This window comes from Misgurnus anguillicaudatus, chromosome 7, assembly GCF_027580225.2.
Source record: "Misgurnus anguillicaudatus chromosome 7, ASM2758022v2, whole genome shotgun sequence".
NCBI lineage: Eukaryota > Metazoa > Chordata > Actinopteri > Cypriniformes > Cobitidae > Misgurnus > Misgurnus anguillicaudatus.
Genome location: NC_073343.2, coordinates 4,056,966 through 4,066,936, shown reverse-complemented (window position 1 = coordinate 4,066,936; position 9,971 = coordinate 4,056,966). Strand labels below are relative to the sequence as shown.

The window sequence follows — 9,971 nt, the reverse complement described above, 5'->3', positions numbered from 1 at the left end:
TGGAGACAAGGAGATCAGCTGAATGAATTCAAAAATGGTAAAAATCAAATGTTTTACTATAGGGAAGCTAAACAAAAAAGTGGAGTGTCCCGTCTACCTTTCAGGGTACGGTTAACTGTTTTGTACCCCTAACATTAAATTGGTACAAAAATTTTCCTTATGATATACAATAGGCCCTTAGGGTACAGTTGTGTTCAAAATTATTCAACCCCAACTGAAATTGATTGTTTTGGCCGGTTTGACATTGATTTTGATCATTCAGTCATCCTGCTTACAATTACATCAAAGAGGCATGTGTAGGTCAGACAAATATAACATAACATTTATAATGAAATAACCACAAATGTCTTTTCTGTGCTCACATCATTATCAGTTTTATTCAACCCCCAAGTGACATTCAATCTTAGTACTTAGTACAACATCCTTTTACAGTTAAAACAGCTTTTAAACGTGAAGCATAGCTTGACACAAGTGTCTTGCAGCGATCTACGGGTATCTTCGCCCATTCATCATGGGCAAAAGCCTCCAGTTCAGTCACATTCTTAGGCTTGCGCACTGCAACTGCTTTCTTTAAGTCCCACCAGAGGTTCTCAATTGGATTTAAGTCTGGTGACTGCGATGGCCACTTCAAAATGTTCCAGCCTTTTTTCTGCAACCATGCTCTAGTGGATTTGGAGGTATGCTTGGGATCATTGTCCTGTTGAAAGGTCCAACGTCTCCCAAGCCTCAGGTTTGTGACAGACTGCAACACATTGTCATCCAATATCTCCTGGTACTGAAGAGAATTCATGGTACCTTGCACACGCTGAAGTTTCCCTGTACCTGCAGAAGCAAAATAGCCCCAAAGCATGATTGACCCCCCACCATGCTTCACAGTAGGCAAGGTGTTCTTTTCTTCATAGGCCTTGTTTTTCCTCCTCCAAACATAGCGTTGATCCATGGGCCCAAACAGTTCTAATTTTGTTTCATCAGTCCACAGAACACTATCCCAAAACTTCTGTGGTTTGTCCACATGACTTTTGGCATACTGCAGTCGACTCTTCTTATTCTTTGGAGACAGCAAGGGGGTGCGCCTGGGAGTTCTGGCATGGAGGCCTTCAGTACGCAGGGTGCGCCGTATTGTCTGAGCAGAAACTTCAGTACCCACATATGACAAATCTTTTCTCAGTTCCTCAGCAGTCACACGGGGACTTTTTTCCACTCTACGCTTCAGATAGCGCACAGCAGTCGCAGTTAGCATCTTTTTTCTGCCACGACCAGGAAGCGTTTCAACAGTGCCCTTTGCCTTGAATTTGCGAATGATGCTTCCTATGGTGTCTCTTGGTATGTTTAACATCTTTGCAATCTTCTTATAGCCATTGCCCTTCCTGTGAAGATTAATCACCTCTTCTCTTGTCTTCCTGGACCATTCTTTTGACTTCACCATGTTTGTAACCACACCAGTAAATGTTTAGAAGGAGTTGAGTATCACAGTCATTTTAAAGCTGCCTAATTGGTGCTTATTAGGCTTTATTGCTGTTCCCTGACATCCACAGGTGTTTTCAATACCTGATTGAAAACACTTCAACGAACCTCTGTTCTTCAGAGTGGTAGTTCTTTAAGGGGTTGAATAATTGTGTCAATGAAGAATTCACAAAAGAAACATTTACTACTATTTTACAAAACCAATTGATGTCATTTTAGTTGCATATGGTTCTTTAAGAAGTCATTGTAGGATTTCATTCTGAATACAATTACAAATGTACACTAAATTCCCTAAAACCCTTAACAGCATTGGGGGGTTGAATAATTTTGAACACAACTGTAAGTGTAGTTGTGGGTAAAAAACATTAATTCATACTCCAGACAGTGCAGCTTACAAAGCAAACATTTATATAAAGTACACAAAGTACAGTACACCTAATACAAAATGTACACAATTCAAATACAGAATTGTATAATACAGTATATAGAAAAATCATACCAATATACACACGATACAAGATGTACACCAAGCCTGACACTAGCTGCCATTTCTAAAACACTGATAAACAGTAGGGGACTGTACTTTTATGCTCTCTTCCTTTGTGTTTGTTTGCTTGTCAATTTGTGTAATTAACATGGCTTTGATGGAGGACAGCGTTTTATTGTTTCACAACAGAGACCCACTTTCAGACCATTTTAATGAGAGGCCTTGGCGAAAGACCTGAACATGTTTACCGCACACTTGTCTATGCAATTAAAATAACTATCAGTGAATACAGTGCAGGTCCTTGAATGGCCCCCAGAAATGGGGACCTGTGCTCTGTTCCCGCACGTACTCCCCTTTTCAACAAAATGCTACTGGCTGTAAGCAACTTGGGAGGTTGAGGTTACCAACAATGTTATGACATTGTCTTGCAAGGTTTGAAAACATCCAAAGTCATTTAATTCAGCATTTAGATATAACTAGCACAGCTCTTGGTACAACTGTTAAAAGTGAGGATGCACCGATGTATCGGCCTATTCAGTTTTGGCAACATTTTGTATTTCAATCATTTGAAACAAGGAGTAAAAAGCAAAACTTTCAGTATCTATCGGTACACTGCCAGAAAAAAATTACAAAAAAGTTACAAAACTCTACTTTTTTGTTGGTTGGGTTCATTTTTTTTTTACCTTTATGGGAATACAACACATTGAAATTAAACCTTTCTGGCTACAATATTATACTGTAGGTGTTTTAGTAATGTGACAGTAAAGGAGATTACCTTTGCTAACTGCCTGCATATTGTATAGAATGCGAGCTGGCAAGCTGTACTTTGATTGGTTGACTTCAAGCAACTTAAGAGTACACAAAAATATACAAAAAGAATATACAAAACTAAATATGATATTTAATTACTTACAATGACATCTATCAATACTGATAAATACTGAAAGATTTGCTTTTTACTCTGCATTTCAAATTATTATGTCATAAAATCCTAGTAGTATAAAAACTGCAATTGTTGTCAATGTCACCCAATTCAAAATAACCACACAGCATAACTTCTGATGCATCTTTTGATTTCCAGAATACAAGAAAATCTGCCCTGATCATAAGCTGTTAAAAAACAAATTTTAATATGCCGATACAGATTATAGATGATATACTGGTGCATCCCTACTGAAATGATACAGGTCAGTCAGAGGACTCATCCTGTTTAAGTATGGGTTGAGGGAGGAAAGAACCAGATGGAAGATGTTACTAAGGTCGACTCGACTTACATTACACATCTGTCTAACAATTGCTTTCTCTTTCTCACTAAGGTCCTCCTCATAGTCCTCTGAGATTTTCCTATCCAGGTTTTCATGCACCTCCAATACCTGAAAAAAAAAACACACAAACAGAAAGCTTAGTGATATTCGGGTAGTGAACAGTTCACCCTGCTCCCCCCTATTTACATTTTTGTCTGATTTCAAAGAATAGAGGTGGTCACACAACTAAAAAGTAGGGCTGTCATGCAATGAATTCATCATTAATGAATTAAAGTTCCCAGCAGGGGCGCCGTAAGGGGGGTTGGGTTAGGACGATTCTAAGGGCCCATACATTTTTTGGGGCCCCATCCAAGGACAGTGCCGCACACGCAACCTCCTTAAGCTGAGCCCTCTTTGCTCCGCCCCGTCTTTACTCTGCGTTAGCGATTTCTTTAATCCACGGTCTCACAGTGCGTAGTGAACTTCACAAGAGAGCCAGGTGTGAGTATTTATTGCTATTTGCTATGATATCTGCATATGTGCGCTTCCTTACTATAAATGCAGTTTACACAATGTGACGCTGGAGCAATACAATGCAGTTTTCTTTCCACTGTAAAGTCTTCGCATTGTTCACCCCAGTTTAAAAAAACACAATGCGATTTACTTTCCCTGTTTTATGTTATGATTCTAACAAGAAGTCAGCCTTTATAAGCTGTTTTAAATAACATAGCCCGTATAAGCTAATTAATGTAAACTAGAAATGCGATCGATTACACACTCTTATGTTTTGTAACGCATTATGCCGGATTTTTATGCAGTCGTGAATCGAGTTGGTTGTGATAAAACAGAAATGCAACGAAGGCTAAACTAGTCCAGTTATGTATATTAAAGCTTCTCACCATGCAACAGCTTTAAGAAATCAATAGAAATCTGTCGTAATCTGCTATAGTTGTCATTCATTTCATTTTAGAGTCCCGTTGATTAATAAACAGTCTGAAGAATCATTTAAGAGTATAGCTGTTTTCTCGAGTTCACGGTTTCAAGGATCTGTCATTATTTTTGCTTTAGTGTAGCTGCTCGTGTGTGAAACCTGTTACTCACCTTATAAATAATGCTAATAATTTTAATACAAGCTTTGGTCAAGCATTTTTGACCCAGCCTAATTTTAGGCATAAGGTAACTGTATAGAAAAGATGCATTGTTGTTGTTCGCCATTTTAAAATGTTACAATGTCATTGGTGTGTGTAACAGCTCAAGTATACAGTATGTCACTGTGACTGACCTCTGAAAATCCTACCCAGTCTCCTGAGGATGCGCACAAACAGCACGAAGTGCAAAACTCGCGCAACACATACGCCAAATTCCACCCCGGCGCGCACACGATACGCAAGTCCCTCCCATTCACCCAAATCTTTTTTTGTCATTTTATTTATTGGTTTCTAATTTTTCTCTGTTTTTAAACCATTTTCGCTTGGGTTTAGGGTTAGATTTTAGATTTGCTTAATGAGGTTATTTAATATGCAGGTTTCTCCATGTTTCTGCCCATATTTAAGCCATGATCGCTTGGAGTGGGGGTTAGAGTTGGGGTTTGGGTTAGTATGTCATTTTTATATAACAAAAAGTTGTTCTAACCCTAAACCCAAGCGAAAATGGTAAAAAAAAGCAAAAAAACTGAGAAACCAATAAACAAAACGACAAAAAAAGATGCCCCGTTCAAGTGAATGGGAAGGACTTGCCTATCATATGCACGCCAAAGTGGAATTTGGCGTATGTATTGCACGAGTTTTACACTTCGTGCTATTTATACGCATTTTCAGGAGACTGGGCTGGAAAATCAGACTAAAGCCTCAAATCTTATTATGAGATAAAAAGCATCACAGTTTGATTTCAAGCATTAATTTCACTATGATTTCAATCGCTGACATGACATTACTCGGTCAACATTAAAGATATTAAGTTTATATATTCACAAAATGTTCTTTACATTATCTAGTATGATTTTATGTGGAAAACAGTAAATCACAAATAAATACTTCATCTGGGTTTACAGGCATGGTCACAATTATCTTTAATCTATGTTTAATAATGTTGCATTTTCTCTGATTATTTGATTACTGTACTGTATTTTTCAATTAAATTTACATTGCACAATAAATTATCTTAGCTGCAGACATTGTAAGTCTCTATAAATACTGTTAATTGTGATCAAAACAATAGCAAAAGAAATAGTTCTGTATTATTAAATTGCATGTTGTATGTTTGGTGCGAAATGGGTGTGGTGAGGGGCCCGGCCTCCTATTCTTTCATAGGGCCCAAAATTGCTAGCGACGCCCCTGGTTCCCAGTAGTGAAAATCTATTTTTTATTGTTGTTTTTATGTCTATGTGGTGTTTGTAATATGCTTTAAGACCAACCATTCATCATTCAACACCATTGCTGAGTATTTTCTCCAAAAAAATCTGGAGTCTCATTGATATCTGTATTAAATGTCCCCAGTAATCTTTCTATAAAAATTAAACTGCTTTGACCAATGGTGAATCTCATGTACTGTTATGTGCTGTGGCTTGTGTGCTTTATTTTCACCATTCATATGCAACTTATAAAGCACAGAATTTGCAAAAACATAAAAAGTGGCTTATTTTTACTTTCAAAATGCAACACATTGATGTATTTACCGACAAATACACTTGTAGCCAATTAGCAGTAGTAAGGTGCGTGTCTACTAAACTACATCGTTGCCTGGGTTGTGTATGTGGGGGCGGGTCTATAAAAAAAAGATCCAGATTCTATTGGGGTAGGGGCGTGTTTGTTAAGGTGATTTCAAATGTCAACATTGGCTTTTAGAGATCATGGACCCTGCCTTTAAGTCTGATGGTTTACATTGTGGCATATAGTAAATGATGACAAAATAATGGTATATTCTTAATTTTCATGATAAGCATGCGATTAATCACAAGTAATCACACAAAAGGGTGTGATTCATAAAATAAAAATTTTGTATAGATGACAGCCTTACTAAAAAGTTAACCATATGCAGGTCACAAAGAATCCTCTAGGTGGCAGTCTTATTATCATCCGTACATAAATTCCTAAACACATATGATTGTGAGTCAGAAACTAAATAGAAATATTGGTAAAGTATGTTTAACCATCAAATGTTCAGTGTAATGTTGATGACTTGAAGTATTAAAGGGTTGGTTAAAGTTATAGAAAGTTACAACTTTAAACTATTTAAGAATCTAAAGCCTAATTTAAAGTACTGCCTTCTGTAAATGCAAACATTACACATGCATCAGAATCTTACTTTCATGGCATGTACTACAGCTTCAGGTTTCTGTGCTGCTGGTAAGTATCCTGTGACAGGGGATGGCAGATCCCCTCCAGACATCCGTGTAGAACCCTGTAGACAAAGACATACAAACTTTAAGTGAGAAGGAAGCATTTATACACAGCTTAACTCATAGTTTTTGTATAAATTGTATAGATTTATACAAAGTTTAATGTAACTTAACTGTAATATATCTGTAATATATCTTAAAGGGGACATTTCACAAGACTTAATTTAAATCTTTGGTGTCCCCAGAGTACGTATGTGAAGTTTTAGTTTAAAAAAAAAACGATAATTTATTATAGCATGTTAAAATGTCCACTTTGTGGGTGTGAGTAAAAATGTGCTATTTTGGGTGTGTCCTTTAAAATGCAAATGAGCTGATCTCTTCACTAAATGGGAATGTCGTGGTTGGATAGTACAGATTAAGGGGCGGTAATATCCCCTTCTGACATCACAGGGGGAGCTAAATTTTAATGAGCTATTTTTCACTTGCTTGCAGAGAATGGTTTACAAAAACTAAGTTACTGGGTTGATCTTTTTCACATTTTCTGGGTTGATAGAAGCACTAGGGACCCAATTATAGCACTTAAACATGAAAAAAGTACGTATTACGTAATCACGTAGAAAGGTCAGGCATCAAACTGCATTAAATATGTAAACCGCACACTTGCTTACCATTTTAAACAATAAACTGACAGAAAGACGTTATTTCGTGTCATACCACATACAACAATGTTGGAACGGTCCGTTTTCTCCACACTTGTAAACACTGGAGTGGTCGTTTCGCATACATCATGCGTGACCTTTCAATGTGATTACGTAATAATCATGCTGGCGCATCACACGATTAGTGCAAGACGAGAAGTTGTGGTTAAAAAGTACTTTTCTTTATTTTTTGCCGAAAACGGTGTTCGTTTTGCTAGATACGACCCTTATGCCTCGTTTGGGATCGTTAAGAGCGCTTTAAAGCTGCATTGAAACTGCAAACCACTGATGTCCACTAAAGTATATATGGAAAAAAATCTAAGAATGTTTTCCTAAAAAAAAACTTAATTTCTTTTAGACTGAACAAAGACAGACATAAACATTTTGTATGACATTGGGGTGAGTAAATTATCCAACAAAAATTTATAAAAAGTTTTTAATAAGATGTGAAGAGCAGAACATTCAAAACATTTATCAGTACTACAAAGATTTCAAATTTCCTGAAAAAATTGAGAGTGTGAGTGATACACACACAACCACAAAGCCATTCGTCACAAAGATTAACATTGCTCATGCCACTATCTCAGATTTCAGAACAGATCTGAATGCTGGGAAAAAACATGAGTCAACCCAGGCTCAAAATGGGTTAAAGCATCTCATTATAACTCATCTCTGCTGGTACCCCTTCATGGGTACACATCAACAAAGAGCTTTTTCAGTGCACAGGGTCTCCCGAGCCCCCTGTTTAGAAACAGCCTTTTGAGTCCCGCTCTACCGTTAAATCCACAACAATTGAGCCGGCATTTCAACACTGGGGTTGGTAGAAGACCCCTGGTTAGAAGCTACAGCTCGCTTTTGGCCTGGGAGAACAGGACTACGATGTCCACTTGCAGTTGCCAGCAAGCTTATTGAGCACTGGAGCTGTGGGGACTTCACCCAGGACTGACCCGAGTACACACTGGCTGGTCATGCATTTGCCTGGAAACTGTTTTGAGGAGGCCAAGAGTCCCATAACATTTTTTCTGCGTGGTCTATTGTGCCATTTTATGAAGCTAATATAGGTTTTGATGCCAATATCTAGAGAGGAAAGAAGCAGGTGGTCCATACAATGCTGTTTACATTTATGCTTTTGGCAGATGCTTGTATCCAGACTTTCAGTGCATTTAAGCTATACCAAAAGTAGTCTGATTTAGTAAAAGGTCATTGGTTTGATCCCACACTGTCAAAAAATGGTTGACAGAAATTTAAAAGTTGCGATTTTCTAGGCCGATATGGCTAGGAACTATTCTCTCATTCTGGCGTAATAATCAAGGGCTTTGCTGCCGTAAAATGGTTACAGCAGGCGTAGTTATATTACGCACTGCCCGAAAATAGTCCCCTGCCATTGAAAGTAACCAAGGGGACTACTTTCAGGCAGTGCGTAATATCACTACGCCTGCTGCAGCCATGTTACATCAGCAAAGTCACTGATTACTACGCCAGTTTGAGAGTTTAGTTCCTAGCCATATCTGCTTAGAAAATCCCAACTTTAAATTTTACGTTGGTCTTAGTACACAATGTAACTACAGAAGAGTCAAGTTTTAAAAAGGAAACATATCCAAACTCTTTGGTTATATTTTAGTGTGATGCTAATGGTCTAATCAGATTCAATGGATTGTGCTAAGCTATGCTAAAAGTGCTAGCGCCAGACCCGGAGATCAGCTGAATAGATTCCAAAACGGTAAAAATCAAATGTTTAACTCTAGGGGAGCTGGAAAATGAACATATATTTTAAAAAATAAAGTGGAATGTCCCTTTAAGGGAGACAAAAAGGCCCTCAGCCCTAATCCATTGAGACCGTTTGAGCTGACTGTGGTGATAAATAAAACCAATGTCACACACAATCCGTTGCAGTCAACAAACAGAGAAAAGAGATCTTTGCAGTGTTAATCTGCACTGCTACAAACCAATGCAGCCAAGTTTCCTTAAAAATCCCTAAAATTCCAGGATCAATAAGGGATTTTCTGAATAGGCTTACTAATGCCTTTCTAAACCTCTTTTGTAAATCTAACATCTGTTATAAATGCACATTGATCACTTTTTAAAACGCATGAGAATCAGAATTGTGTAGATGCCCGAGATGAAAAAATCTTATGATCAGGCTTCCTGCCACACAAAACTAAAACGTCTGCAATGCTATTAATGCTATTTCTGCAATGCACCCAATAAAAATAAATTGATGTTAGTGCAAAATGCTGTTCTTTTTAGTAGTATTAAGCAACAATTGCAAAACTATTTTGATTACCTCTACCTTTCCTTCCAGGATTCGAACCCACAATCCTTGATGCAATGCCCTACCAACTGAGCTACAATAACTTCTCCTCAGGTAACAACTGCCAACCGATGCGTCCAATCTATTCTATTGCCTCTACGAACCCCATTATTGTTTCAGATGCTCACTGATGCATTATTTAGCGCCACGGTGAAAGTTCAAAGCCATGCTAATGAGCTCGAACCTTCTTTCTTACAAGCCTTTCTGTCTCACAATATGAGGAGAGTTAAAATAAGCCCTGCATAGCCTCTGAGGAAGAGACCCGTGCCACTCTCTAATTGATTTCTCTTTCCTGTGGAGGCTCCTTCTCATATTAAGTGGAACAGCCGTGCTGTTTTCACTGTCGTGGCTGATGAGAGCACCGATTAGCTAAAACGGAACGCTGCCAACTGCCAGGTTGCAGATGACCTTTCCTGAGGAGATGTGGTGG

General features: G+C 38.1%; 1 protein-coding gene across 1 annotated transcript in view; it reads right to left on the bottom strand.

Moving 5' to 3' along the window:
- ccdc85ca (coiled-coil domain containing 85C, a) overlaps window positions 1–9,971 on the bottom strand; it is a 53,702-nt gene that overhangs the window by 3,860 nt on the left and 39,871 nt on the right. Inside the window, exons 4-5 of the mRNA XM_055172554.2 lie at window positions 6,499–6,594; window positions 3,226–3,324 (exon numbers count right to left, since the gene is read on the bottom strand). Of these exons, the coding sequence (XP_055028529.2) occupies window positions 3,226–3,324; window positions 6,499–6,594 (195 nt within the window). The remainder of the gene's footprint in view (window positions 1–3,225; window positions 3,325–6,498; window positions 6,595–9,971) is intronic.